Raw genomic sequence first — 15629 nt, forward strand, 5'->3', positions numbered from 1 at the left:
GATTTGTTTCAGAAAATTTATGCCATAATATGAATCAGAAGAGTTTTTCTTTTTCTGTTCTCCAGGAAAATATGTCAATGATTGGTATTACATTTTCCTTTGGATGTTTGGTAAAATTTGCTGGGATAGTTCCTTGAGCCTGGATTTCTTTCTGGAAGGAGTTGAACTACTGTGTCAGTTTCTTCCATGATTATGGATATATCTAATGTTCTAATTCTTCTCGTGTCAATTTTGCTGTTTTATTTTCCTAATAATTAATTAATTTCACTTAAATTTTAAAATTTACTGGCATAAAGTCTATATTATTTTTCTTTGTCTCTTTATTTTTTAAATGTCTGCAATAGCTAGAGACTTCTTTATAATATTTCTTTCCTAATATTATTAATATCTTATATTTTTATTCTCCACTATTTTCAGCAAAGAGTTTTTAATTTTTCTAGACAATTTTTTAAAAATTTTGTTCATTCTCTTATATTGACTTTGTATTTTATCAACTTCTGGTCTTATTTTTATTTCTCTCTCTCTCTGTCTCTTTCTCTCTCTCTCTCTCTTGATAGTACAGGGGATTGAACTTAGAAGCCCTCTACATCTGAGCTACACCCCCAGACATTCTTAATTTTGTTATTTTGAGACAGGGTCTTACTAAATTGTTGAGGTTGGCTTCCAACTTGCTCATCCATCTGCTTCAGCCTCCTGAGTTGATGGGTTTACATGCATACTATCTCCTAGTTTTGTTTTTTTTTTGTTGTTGTTGCTATTTTTGTTCTCTTGATTTCCTCAGGTAGATAGATATTTAGTTCATTTAATTTTTCTAGATTTCTTCCTTAAGGCTTTAAATCTTTATTTGAATACTATTTACCAACATCTCATAGTGTTTGAAATGTAGTATATTCATTCTCATTTAGATCAAAGTATTCCAAATTTTCATTGTTTTGTTTTATTCTCATTAAAGGTTTATTTAGACATGTATTTTAATTTTAAATAAAATTAGGAATTTTCTTTTGATTATTAATTTCTAACTTTATTGTTTTATGGTCAGAGAACATGTCCTGTGTGCTTTTAGCCCTTTGACATTTGTAAAAACTTGGTTTATAGACACAAATTTATGGCAAACTTTGTAAAGCTTTTATAGTACTTGAAAAATGTTCTGAAGTTTGGGAGTCCAGAGTTTTATGTGTCTATTGCTTTTAAACTGCTTTTTGTATGAGTAGCATTGCAGTTTATGCCTGTCAACTCTGGTTTCCTTTACTTTCAAAGGTATGTAAGATTTGGTGATAAATGATAGGATGTAAGCTGATGTTAAAGTTTAGAACCACTTACTAAAATCTAAAAAGAGTGTAGAATTTTTACTCAGTCAATATTCAACATTTTTCTAAAGATCACATTTAGTTATTTAAGGCCCCCCTTCCTGCCCAGCTCCAAAGTAAAAAAATAAGAAATATGAATAATGGAAAAATAAGAGATTATCCCCCCTAAATATGATAATTTATATGGAAAAAATCTAGAATCTATGGTCAAACTAGTAAAACTAATAGAAGATAGTAAATATAAGGTTTAAAAAAGGAATGTAAGATCAATACATAATGAGAAAATGAATAGAAAAACTTTTAATTTTATGTAAATCAATGGATGTGTAACTGATGTGATTCTGCAATCTGTATATGGGGAAAAAAATGGGAGTTCATAACCCATTTGAATCAAAGTGTGAAATATGATATATCAAGAACTATGTAATGTTTTGAACAACCAACAATAAAAAATTAAAAAAATAAAATAAAAAAATAAAAAAAAGAAAAAAATTTATAATACACTATAATTTTAGTGTGATTCTAATTCAACCAGCAAGACTTTTATAGAACTTGACATATTTACTCTAAAATGAATGCTAAAGTTTATAAATCTAGCTAAATTAATTCTAAAGAAGATTAGGATAAGGATATTGAGATTTCCTTTACCAACTATCAGTGGTAAGTATAATATAATAATTAAAGCAGCATAGCATTAGCACAGAAGTGTACAAATGAATCAATGGACCAGATGGAGAGTTTAGAAAGAGGTCTTTGCTTATATTGTAACTTGGCATGTGAGAGGAAGATTCCAACTCAAGGGAAAAAATGGTTCTAGACATCTGGACTTCTAAATACAAAAACAAACCAAACAAATCAAAAAAACCCCAAACAAGCCCAAACCAAAAAATATAGTGTTTTAAATGAGTGAAACAAATGAAAAATAAAGTAAAACGATTACAAGATATGACCTCAAAGAGATGGATTACTTAAACAAGACTTAAAGGAATAAAATATAATGAAACAAATTAATAAATTTTATTACATTTATTTTTTTTTCAAAATATGACATTATAAGAAATTTAAGTGGAAGTAGAGAGCTGGAACAAAACATTTGTAAGAGTACAAAGCAGAATTATTGTCTCAAATATTTAAAGAACTTTTGTAAATCAATAGAAAAAGAAAAGGAATCTAACTGAAAAAAATGAGTACAATATATAATTGGGAATTGACAGAACTGAAACCCACAAAGGTTAGTAAATCAATGAAAAAGTATTTGACTTCATCAGTAAGTAGGTCACACAGTTATTCATAATAAAAAGGATATGAATCATTCAAATTGCTCTAGTATAAGAAACTGACATTATCAAGCATACATGGAGATGTAGAGAATCAGAAACTGTCTTTCTCAATTAGTTGATATGATGTCTGGTACGGCAATTTGACTAGGTAGGATGATTTGACATTTCCTAGTAAAATACAAAGTGTAGGTTCTATATCATTTAGAAATAATGCCTCAAAGTATTTACCTTAGATAAATGATTGCATATAAGCACAAGACACAAGTGAAAATTTCCATGCACCATTGTTTATAATACAAAGCATTGGAAGTATTGTAAATGCCCACCAATAGGGAAATGCATTAGTAAAATACATTCTTATTAACAGGCCATGGATAACATATGTATGTGTGTATATACACTTATATGTATGTATATGATATATTATCATGTCTTAAATTTGAATTTAAAAATTATTGGAAATGATTATATAATTTGTATAAAGTAAAAATGGCAGATATCCATACAATATTCTTATTAATGGGGACATACACACACAGAAATAAAAAGATATCCAAATTCATGATTGTAGTTACCTGTGGGGAGAGAAAGAAGAAAAGGCTTTGGGAAGGGGACCTCTACTTAATCTGAAATATATTTCTTTTGCTTTGAAGCATTTGAAGGAGGAAAAAGATCCTTAAAGATGGCTGTTCTCACTATTTCTATTCAATATCTAATCAGGGCAATTAGGCATGGGAATGCATTGAAAAAGCATCCAGATTGGAAGGGAAAAATAAAACTTTTGCCAGAGAACATGATCTTATATATGGAGAATCATAAGGAACCAAAAAACTACTAGAACAAAAAGTTAGCAAGGTTTCAGGGTATAAGATCAGTTTAAAAAAAAAACAGTTGATTTCTATATACTAGCAATAAACAATTAAGGAAAGTTTTATTTACAATATTTTTAAAAAGAAATGTTTAGGAATAAGTTTAGTAAAAGAAATGCAGAACTTATACACTAGAAACTACAAACATATTCAATTAAAAGTTAAATGAAAGACATTCCATGTTCACAGAGCAGAAGATTTAAATGTGTTAAGATGGTAATGTTCCCTAAATTGATCTGCTTTGTCAGTGCAATCTCTATCATTATTTATGCTTGTTCTTTGTCCTTTGAAATTAAGGGTTGATACTAAAATTTGTCTGGAAACAAAGGACACAGTATAGACATAAAACAATCTTGAAAAAGAACAACATGGAGCCACAGAGCTATAATAATATTTAAGGCTTTGGTGTAAGCATAGTGATAGGTTTGATGGGATACAATTGAAAGTAATAAACTCTCACATTTATGATCATTGATGTTCAACAAAAGTTCTAAGATAATTCAATGCTGGGAGTGGGAAGAATAATCTTCAACAAATGGTGCTGGAACAACGAATATCCACATACAAAAACAATGAATTTGGATCTCTTTAAAAAAATTAAGTCAAGATTGATCATAGACTTAAATGGAAGCTAAAATTTAAAAAATCTTAGAAGAAATAATGAAACTCTTCATGACCTTGGGCTGGGTAATGATTTTTTAGATACAACACCAAAAAGTACAAGCAATAATGTGGAAAATTGATAAGGTGGACTTCATTATAATTCAAAACTTGTACACTTCAAAAGACATAGTCAAGAAAGTGAAAAGAAAATCCACAGATTTGGATAAAATACATGCAAGTCACGTATCTGGTAAGGACTTTTGACCAGAACATACAAAGATCTCTTGCAACTCATTTATAAGAAGACAAATCAAAAAATGAGCAAAATTTGAATAGAATTTTCTCCAAAAAAGATATGTGAATGGCCAATAGGCTTATGAAAAGATGCTCAATTAGTCATTAAGGAAATGCAAATGAAAGCCTACAATGACTGTTACTTCATCCTTACTAGAACTGCTATAATTAAAAGACTGATGATAACAAGTATTGGTAAGGATGTTAGAAATCGGAACCCTCATATATTATTTGTGGGAATATAAAAAGTTGTAGTTACTTAGGAAAACAGCATAGCAATTTCTCAAAATGTTAAAACACGGTGTTGTGATATGACCCAACAATCTCACTTCTGTGTATTTATCCTGGATAAATAAAAACATATCTACAATACAGACTTGTACACAAATATTCATAATAGCTTAAAAATGAAAACAGTCTAAATATCCATTAACCAAAGAATTGATCTGTCAAATATGGTCTATCCAGAACACTATAAAATATTATTCAGCCATCAAAGGAATCAAAATACTGATACTACAACATGAATGAGCCTCAAAAACATGCTGAATGAAAGAAGACAGACACAAAAGACCACATATTATATATTATATGATTTTGTTTATGTTAAATATCAAGAGTAGGCAAATTGATAAGAGATTAAAAAGCAGATTAGTGGCTGCCTTGGAGGGGTGGAGTGTATATGGGCTGTGACTGAAGATGGGAACAAAGATTCTTTTTTTTTTGGAGTGATGGAAATGTTCTAATATTAGATTGCAGTGATGGTTGAGCAGCTTTGTAACTATACTAAAAACACTGAAATGTACACTTAAATGGGTGAATTTTGTGTTGTGTAAATTCTAAATAAACTACATTAAGCAAATATGAAGGTGTCAATTTTCGCTGGTTGGAATGCAGGTTTTTGTTATAGATTGTCTCTACTTTTTTCTGTTTTTAATATTTCTCAAAATCAAAAACTCAGACACCATAAATTCTGGGGTATCAATTTCAAATTAGATAAATGTGTAATTTTAGAAGCTTTTTATTAGACATTTATCTTCAGTACTGACAGGTATTCCCATCCCAAAGGAAATGACAAGGTCCCTGTTAGAAACTATGAAACTCACTAGTATACATTGTAAATGCAACTCTTTAATACCCTGTTCTTAAATACAAGACATATAAACATGTATGTGAGGAATACATTTAACATGCAAGATAGAAACCAAAACTTCCTGGAAATGTGAATGCAGAGAAAACAGATACAATGTAGAGCATAAATGAAACTTTTAAAAATCCCTGTAATTAATACTCTTAGAGAAGAGAAAATGGGTAGCCATGCAAAATCTTAAAAATCTATGATAGAATATTCAAAGAACATTTCTGGAAATTAAAAATAACCAAGAAGTTTGGTAAATATAAAACAAAATGTTAAAATGTAAGAGGAAAAGTATGAAAATTAGAGCACAGTCAAGAGGTTTTATGTCCAACTAATTGTATGTACAAGGAGAGAAACAAAAGACAATTTCACGGTAATGAAGAATGTGAGTTTCTATATCGGACACAACAATAGTTGACAAGAAAGATCTACAAATCATGTCTAAGTGAAAGCTTTGAAAATGAAGATCAAAGGAGTATCCTAAAAGTGTCCTTTATAAAAAAAAAAGGATCCGAGAGATTGGTTTGGGATTTTGAGAAGCTAAAATTAAATGGAAGAGTGTTTTCAGAATTCTGAAAGAAAAGCATGAGGGTAGAATGAAAACATTTTCAGGTGTGCAAACTCTGGTAAACAATTGTGATATTTTCAACCACCCAATAACTTTAAAATTCCTTTGTATTTGGAGATATTTCATATTGGGATTCCTGCCTCACCAAAGTTGAAGCCAGAATTCAACTGCCCAGCATCTATTGCAACAAAGACATAGGCCTGTAACCTAGGCTGTATCCAATACATGCAGGGCTTTAATTTGAAGAAATGTAAAGAGGCAGATTTTGCAAAGGATACATTTCTGAAAGAATATGCTAAGAGAGTTAGCTTTCAGAGGCAGCAATGACATCAATTTTAGTTGGAAATTTCTCTTTCTGATTTTGGTTCCTTTGACAAGAAGAGGTACATGAATACCTCAAAACAGTTTGGTAGATAATTTGGGTATTATTCCTGGATTCAGTCTTCAAACCCAAATCTGTAGTCCTCCTAGAGATGCTTTTGAGCAACTTAATCTCTACTTAATTAAGCTTCCAAGGGTGCTCTTGGTGGATATAGTATACCAACACAAGTGAGTAAACTAGGAATGAGACCAAGATGGAGGAGGATCAGGGCTCTAACATAACAGAGAGGGAAAGGCAATCCCTTGGATTTCTGAGAAGAGAAATCTATTTTTGTACCTGGTATGTTGTATGCATTTAAAATAAATTTGTGGAAATGATCTGGGAATGAATATATACAAAGTAAAGCAAATCAAATGAAATAATGAGACAGTTTTCAAATACAAGATAACAAATTTGTACTTCAATTGTAATGCAATCGCAATACCTTACATGAATCATCTGTGTTTGATCTTACATAGTAAAAATTCAGGCCTTTAATTTAACCAAAAAATTTGATACAGCTACATGAGAGTTATGATGACAGGTTATGGAACAGTCATAAAAGAATAAAATTCATGTCTTTGTACCAGTGTCTGCAGTATCTAAAATTGAAAAGTCCAAAAACATAGGTAAAAATAACAAACCCAGAAGAAACAGCTATAATTTATGATAATTGCCTTTGAAGAGTAGGAATGAGGGAGGGGGAAAATGCATTGATCAGGATTCTTTTAGCTGCATACTATAGAAATCATTCTATTTTGTTTAAGCCAAAGGAGATTGTTCTTTGAAGCATTGAGTAGTTTATAGAGTCTCTGGAGGAACCCAAGAACCAGGCTTAAATGCTACTGAAGAAATGTGTTTAAAGTATTAATAATTCAAAGAAGCATGTATTAGTATTGGCCTCATTGAATCTATCCTTGAAGATAGATTCTAAAAGACTTCTCGGGGCTGAGGCGGGGCTCAGTGGTGGAGCGCTCGCCTAGCATGCATGAGGCACTGGGTTCGATCCTTAGCACCATATAAAAACAAAATAATGTGTCCGCCTAAAACTAAAGATACATAAATAAATAAATGTTAAAAAAAGACTTCTCACTCCTGTGTCTCTCTGCTCCCAGATTCTATAGCACTATTACTACTATGGAATCCATACAACAGATGAAAGCAAATAGAGATGACTTCAATGCGGTTAATAATCTCATGCTCAAATTATTATGTCACAATGGAATTTTAAAGTGACACTTAAATAGCTGAATTTAAAGTCCAAATCTCAATCTTCAGGTTTTATGTACAATTTAATCTTGTTCTTCATGCCTGATACTTCTACTATGGGTCTTTTTCTCTATATTCATACTCCTTCTGATATTCCTAAATAGGAGGCCCACACCAAATATTTCATGTATAGACACTTTAAAAGGGTACAGGAAAAGTCACCTTTTTACTTTTTCTTTCCTGGGCAGCTTATTAATACAGGCTTCTGAGTCCAGAGACATACAGATATTTTAAAGAGAAAAGCAAAGCATCTCAAAGAAGTAAGATTCATTACCTAAGATAAATGCCCATTAGATGAAAGATGCCTTTCAAGTAAAATGCATTCTGGAGGACTCCCACATCAACAATTTACATTAAGCACCAAATAAATAGCCCAGCCAAATAGTGCTCATGGAGTATAGAGGACAGAATCCTCATCAAAGTCTAGGAATGATTAAAGATTCCTCATGTAGCAGGGCTTAGATTGGTCTGAAAGTAAGGGTTGATAACTTAAAAGAAGGGAGAAGTCAAGTGAGGAAGGAAGAATATAGTGTCATGAGCAGTGACTAAAACTATTTGACTAGAACCAAGAGTTTGTATAGGAAAGTATGGTGAGATACATTTAAGAAAATGAAAATCAATGAAGATAGTGGTTTGAACCCAATTATTCCTTACTCTTTCCAAAAAACCCACAAAGTGACAATAATAAGATTTGTGTTTTAAGAAATAAACTTACAGAGACAGAAAGTGATAAAGAAGACAAGATCATGGTAAAATCTGGATGTTGGAAAGTCAATGAAGAAGTATAAACTGATTTGTTAAACCCTGGAAAGTTGGGTCCTAAATTTGCAGGGAGAAAAGTCAAGAAGCATCACAATTGTCTCTACAGAGTCCAAAAGGCTTAGGATCCCATGGTGTTAGGCACCACTGTAAGTGGCAATTGAAATGAGACCAAGGAGGAGTTGTTGAAAGTGTAAGTAGCAGTTTGTGTCCCAGATCCCCACTCTTCCTCTGAAAGCCAGGTAAATTGCTATTCTCTGAACGGAGCAGAAGATTAATTTTCTAGGTAAAAAGGTGGTCTCTGGAGTGGAAATTTCCAGGAACCATTAAGAGTTTGGTTGTCATGGAAAAAGCAAGTAAATTTTATGAGCTGGATGCTGGAACTTTTAGGCCTATTTTTCATTCTGTTGGGGAAGACCTGTTGCCTTGAGGAGAAAAGTCAAAGGATCCTTCACATGGAATCTGACTAGCCCTGGAGGGAGTAGCATCAAGCTTCACCCAGAAAACAGCCAGGTCGCCAGGCAGGAAGCATGATCCTCAAACCTGTCCCCATGCTCAGGTTTCTTGAGTTTGCTTTTATATGAAGCAACCATTAAGGACATTTTGAGGACCTTTGAGGACAGCCTTAAATGTGAAAGATAAAGACCCAAAATTATAAAAAAGGACAAAAAGCAATGTCAAAGAAACACACCATATAAGAGAACAAAATAAAACTTCAAAAACCACTGATATTTTAGTATTTTCAAAGAAATAGAAGAAATACATCCATAAAACAAGAACAAGACAATAAGAAAGAAAACAAAGGTAATCTACATATAAAAAACAAAACAAAAACAAGGGAACAGAAATGATTTAAATTTTGGAAATTTAAATTTTGATGAGAGAAATGAAAAAAAACAAATAGGAGGTTTAGAAGATGAAAAAGGGGAAATTTTTCAGAAGATATGGTGTAATGATAAAATGGATAGAAAATTGGGAGAAAAAGAATAATATGAAAACTGGAGGTCTAATACATGAGTGATCCAATATCCAATTAACAGGAATTATGTACAGATGAAATGCATTAAAGTCATTTAAAGGAAGTCATTAAAGAAGTTACTAAAAAATTCCTAACATTAAAGAAACCAATTTTTGTGATTTATAAAATTTAAGAATATTGGAACAAAAATTTTGAGAAAAAACAAGCCAAATCAAACAACAAAAATAAGCCCATCAGGACTGGGGTTGTAGCTCAATGGCAGAGCACATGCCATGAGGCACTGGGTTCAATCCTTAGCACTACATAAAAAGAAAACAAAACAAAACAAAGGCATTCTGTTCATCTACACCTACAAAACAATTTTTTAAAAAGAAGCCCATCAAAACAAGAATAACAAGCACATACAATGAACAAGAGACAGATTGATATCCTCCTAATACCCATACCCATTCTTATGCCAATATCCACAAAGCAATTAAAAACTCCCTAAAAGAAAAACAGAATTAAAGGCACAATTAGCAGGTAGAAAGGAAAAGAAACCTTAGAAAATATTTATGTACCTCTTTATGGGGAAGTAGATTCAACAATATAAAAAATTGAAATTAAAGAAATACCAAATTGGGAAAAATCATTAACATATCTAACAAAGGGTTTAATATGTTAAGTAATAAGTAAAATTTTCATAAAATAGATAAGAAAACACACTAGAGAAAAATGGACAAGAGATATGAACCAATACATATGATGAAATCTAGATGGCTAATATTCTTTAAAAAAATTAACCTTAGTAGCAACCTCAAAAATGTAAATTACAACTTGAGCTACAGTTTGTCACTTCCCAAATTTGTAAAAAAAAATTTTCCATAATAAGTTTGCTTAATAGTGATGATATAAAATAATAGATTCTTGCTGGAAAGTTTTAGATCTTAAGATATTTAATCCTATAATAAATTCTTTTTATCAATATCTAAGGAATTTCATTCATTCAACCTTTATTTTACTGGGTATACCGTTCTGGACAATGAATTTGGAATAAATACATAAGTAATTACCTAATAGAATTTATTCACCTATCAGACATTATGGTTATAAATTATTTTCAGTGAATAGTAAATAGACTTTCTAATTTAATAAGAAAATGTTAAGTACAGCATTTGGATATTGACTGTCAGAAGAAACTCTGACCAATGTCTAAGGCATTTTGCCAAAACCCCCCATTTGAAGTAATAAATTTGAAATATGTATGCATCTGGAAAGATAAAAAGACTCATCCTACAATTTGGGCAAGGATTGCAGTAAAGGGGCTGTTAAACTGATTAGTCTTCAGTCTTCACCTTTTCCAGTTTAAACACACACACACACACACACACACGCACACACACATACACACACACACACACATACCTGGAGAGGCTTAGAAGGCAATATTTTAAAAGACATAAAGGAAAAACTTCCTAATTTCCAGAAATTCTTCAGGTTTAAGGGACCAAGAATCATTTTCCTAAATTTTTTATTTATTTATTTTTATGTGGTGCTAAGGATCAAACCCAGTGCCTCACATGCTAGGCAAGCGCTCTCCACTGAACCAACCACAACCCCAGCCCTGCAAGAATCATTTTTTAAATCATTCTGATAAGAAGGAAATGCTTTTCTTTTATTGTCAGAACTATCAAATTTCCTTAGATGAAGATTTTTTCTTACTGTAGTTACTATGGTTAAGGATAAAATGGAAGACTATCCGAGAAGGCAGGGTAATTATTCTTTACTGGTGTCATGTGGTTCCACTTGACAGAAGCAAGAAGGCAGTCTAACACTAAAACTGAACATACAAGACTTAGTGAGAAATGACACATCTGGCTAGAGTACAGAAGGCTTACTCTGTCATTTTTCCTGGCAAATTCTGAGCAATTTTGTTGTGAGCACAGAATTACTCAGGAAAACCAGAGTATTTCCTTTTGATGTGCAATATCTGAAGACTATACATTTAAGGAAACATAGCCTCATTCTTCTTAAAATCCTTACAAATGTAGAAATAACGTAATTATAAACAAATGTATAAAACAAAGACAAATATTCAAAGCTTATTAATAGTATATTCAATACAAAATGGGAGCTTGTGTGATACTATACTTTGTATTTGTTATTTCTTGGAGGAAAGCCCCTTAGCATGGTATTTAAGTTTCTGATATTGAACTCTCCTCCTAAATTATTTCACATTCCTCTTTTCTTGTTTTTAGAGCAAGTATTCAAATAGAATGAACTAGTTGGTTATATATTCTGAAATGTTTGATTATATATTCCAAAAAATATGATAATATTATTTTAGAATAATTTTTTAAAATTAAAAATTAGGGTATGATGGGGACATTATCACATGATACATATAGACCCTTTAAGTCTAGCTTGAGTTGTGATGATTGTAAACAGGAGAGAAGCCAAACTGGATCCCGGGGTTCATGTTCTCATTTCCTTTTTTTAAAATCCAGAATAGACTTAATAGTCCATCATTATAATCATTCTCTTGGTCACCCATCCTTCCACCAACATCCATGTCCTCCTCTCTCTGTATTATAGTTGCCAGGAAAAACCCTAATTCTGACTGAATATGCACTATTTGCTTTTCTCATATCTTTTGGATGACCCTCCTCTATGGGGAATAATTCTGTTGTGCTAGATTGGTTTGTGTAGGGTTGCTATCACTTGTGTAAGACTTGGGGGGACAAATGCCACAAAGCCACACAATATGAGTTATGGAAACAAATGATTGTTATTTGTGGTTATTTCTTTACTATCACTCCTTTTTCCTTCAAATTCTAATTTTCTAGCACAAATGATTGTTATTTGTGGTTATTTCTTTACTATCACTCCTTTTTCCTTCAAATTCTAATTTTCTAGCCTTTTCAATAGATTGTTTTGTTAATTTATTTTCAGTCATTTTTTTTCCATTTAAATATAATGAAATATACTTCTTAGTTGTCTTTAGTGGTTTTTGATCTAAACTCTATTTTAAATACATATAGAAGTTTGTGGAAATAGTAATAGTTTGATGAGTTATCACAATTTTTTTTGTTCTTTTTAGTTATACATGACAGTAGAAAGTATTTTGACATACATACATGGAATATAACTTCCCATTCTTGTGGTTGCATATAATATGGAGTTACATTGGTCATGTATTCATATATGAACATAGGATTCATTCTACTGCATTACAAATTAGCTATTCTGATGGGTATATATGCAGCACCCTGGTTCAGAGCATATTAACATTACTTTAGAGACTCCATTAGCCCCAACTCACAGCAATCTCTCTTTTTCCCAAATGTAACCATTATTTTTACCTTGAGCATAGATTACTTTGTCTCCTTTGACCTTTATGTAAATGAGATCATGTAATAGATATTCTCTTGAATTTAACCATTTTGCTCAATATTATCTTTATAAAATCTATTTCTGTAGTTTTTGTCTTCATTGTTATACGGTATTCCATTATAGGAATAATATACTACACTTATCCATTCTGTTGGTGATATTTTTGTTGTTTACAGTATTTGGTACTAGAAGTACGTTGTTATGAACATTCTCAGATGTGAGTTTCAGTGCAGAGACTTACACATTTCCTGAGCATGTATAACACTTGGATTATAAAAAATGCACATGTTCTATTTTAGAAGTCACTGTCCAAATAGTTTTCTAAAATGATTATAGTGTTTCATATAGTGTTTCATAATATTGACAATATTATTATAAAATTTTAGCCTCTCTGTAATGGTAATATTCCATTATGGTGTTTAATTTGTAGTTTGCTAATAATTTTTTACATATTAATTTTCAATATTTCTGTATTCTCTCCTTCAGATTTTGTTTTATACACTGCCCTAAAGACACACTGCTACATTTGAGTCACTCACCCAAGCCTTGGTAATTTGGAAGACCTCAAGAGGACAGAACCACGCACCAACTGAGGAGAATAATAGAGCTGCTGACTAAGCCACCATCATTATCTGGATAAAGCTAAATTGCCTGCAGTACAGTCCTCTTGGTCAACAAAAAAGCCTAAGAAAGAATCATCTCATTTGAAAAATAGTTGTATGATGGACCTTGCAGCCTCATAGTACAGCTATTTGATTATTAAAAAGTATCATTTTTCTGCCACCTCATCTATTTAGAACATATCTAAATATTGGGATTTTGCTGCTTATTAAATCAAAACTATGAAGTCTAAGCCCAACTGTGCTCAGAATCCAAACTGTAGCATAATGATATTTCATCCAACCAAAGAAGAGTTTAATGATTTTGATAAGTATATTGCTTACATGGAATCCCAAGGGGCACACAGAGCTGGCCTGGCCAAGGTAATTCCACCCAAGGAATGGAGAGCCAGGCAGTCTTATGATGATGTCAGTGACATCTTAATAGCCACTCCCCTGCAGCAGGTGGTCTCTGGGAAGGCAGGTATGTTCACTCAATACCACAAAAAGAAGAAAGCCATGACAGTGGGAGAGTATCACCTCCTGGCAAACAGCGAAAAGTATAGAACTCCCCCACACCTGAATTTTGAAGATCTGGAGAGAAAGTACTGGAAGAACCGCCTGTATGACTCACCAATTTATGGTGCTGACATCAGTGGCTCCTTATTTGATGAAAGCACTAAAGAGTGGAACCTGGGGCACTTGGGAACCATTCAGGACCTGTTGGAACAGGAATGTGGAGTTGTCATTGAGGGTGTCAACACGCCCTACCTGTACTTTGGCATGTGGAAGACCACTTTTGCATGGCACACGGAGGACATGGACCTTTACAGCATCAACTACTTGCACTTTGGGGAGCCCAAAACGTGGTATGCGGTGCCCCCTGAACACGGTCAGCGCCTGGAGCGCCTGGCCAGGGACCTTTTCCCGGGCAGTTCCCAGGGCTGTGAGGCCTTCCTAAGACACAAGGTGGCCCTCATCTCGCCCACAGTCCTCAAGGAGAATGGCATTCCCTTCAATCGCGTGACTCAGGAGGCTGGTGAGTTCATGGTGACATTTCCCTATGGCTACCATGCTGGCTTCAACCATGGTTTCAACTGTGCGGAAGCCATCAATTTCGCCACTCCGAGGTGGATTGATTATGGCAAAGTGGCGTCTCAGTGCAGCTGTGGGGAGGCCAGGGTCAGCTTCTCCATGGACGCCTTTGTGCGCATCCTGCAACCCGAGCGCTATGAGCTGTGGAAATGCGGACAAGACAGGGCCGTAGTGGACCACACTGAGCCTACAGCGCCTGGTAGACAGGCGTTGACCACCTGGAGGGACGTCCTTTCACGTAGGAAAGCTTCCCCCAGCCTGAAACATCTCCCACTCCGCCAGGCCTCACAATCTGCTCTGCCTGAGTCCGCCACTGGTGAGACCCACTGCAGTGCTCAGGTGTGCCCGATGCCCAACTTACCATCGGCAGCCAGAAGTGCTGCAGTTCAGCCCAGGGCCACAGCCCACAGCTCCCAGGGGCCTGAAACAGTCCCGCCACCGACCCTGCATCCGTCAGTTCTGACTGGCAGACGTGGTCGTGGTCGTCGTCCTAGGGAACTAAGGGTTCAGGAACAGACTTCTCAGGTTCCAGCCAAGAGACGCCTGTCTGCTGGCACAGCCAGCATAGCTCTGGACCCAGAGCGTCGGCTCAAAACTGCTCATGGAGATTTGATGATCAATCCTGAACCTCTAAGCCCTGGGCTGCAGCACCCTGCTATGACCCCTAAGCCCTGAGACTGCCTTTATAGCCTAGTGCTCTGCTGCATGGAAGTTTGCTGAGACAGGTCAAATGCACATCTTAGAACTTTGAATGAGTTTGGGGAACACTGGTCATGACGTGAGGGAGCCCCTCCTGCAATGCCCCTCCTGCACTGCTGAGTCCCTGATAGTTATAAAATTTGGCATACTTTGTTCTTCCTCACTGATCTTGGACTCTGGTAACTTCTGGATCTCCAGCTTAGGTATCATCCACTGGATACCTCTGGTGTCTTTGAGAACTAGGTTCCACTGAGGTTGCTGAAACCTGATTTTCCCTAATCTCTCATCCTCCAAACCCATTGTGGATGATGATGCAATTGTGAAGAATCCAGAGCTCTGGTTCTCCTTCAGTTCTCTTCCCTTTCCCCACTCACCCTTACCTTTCTTGGAAAATGAGGCACTTTTGACCAATTAGGTTAATAGAGAGCACTGAAAAG

General features: G+C 34.1%; 1 protein-coding gene across 1 annotated transcript; it reads left to right on the plus strand.

Annotated features, from left to right (window-relative positions):
* The first annotated feature begins 13485 nt into the window (after positions 1 to 13485).
* On the plus strand, positions 13486 to 15168 carry LOC114105060 (lysine-specific demethylase 4D). The gene has a single exon (XM_027951389.2). It carries the CDS (start codon positions 13642 to 13644, stop codon positions 15166 to 15168), a length of 1527 nt encoding a protein of 508 aa, XP_027807190.2. The 5' UTR covers positions 13486 to 13641.
* The last annotated feature ends 461 nt before the right edge of the window (positions 15169 to 15629 follow it).

This window comes from Marmota flaviventris, chromosome 9 (assembly GCF_047511675.1).
Source record: "Marmota flaviventris isolate mMarFla1 chromosome 9, mMarFla1.hap1, whole genome shotgun sequence".
NCBI lineage: Eukaryota > Metazoa > Chordata > Mammalia > Rodentia > Sciuridae > Marmota > Marmota flaviventris.

Excerpts from the sequence above, each read along its gene's own strand:
- LOC114105060 (XM_027951389.2), top strand. The coding sequence starts at position 13,642 with ATGAAGTCTAAGCCCAACTGTGCTCAGAATCCAAACTGTAGCATAATG.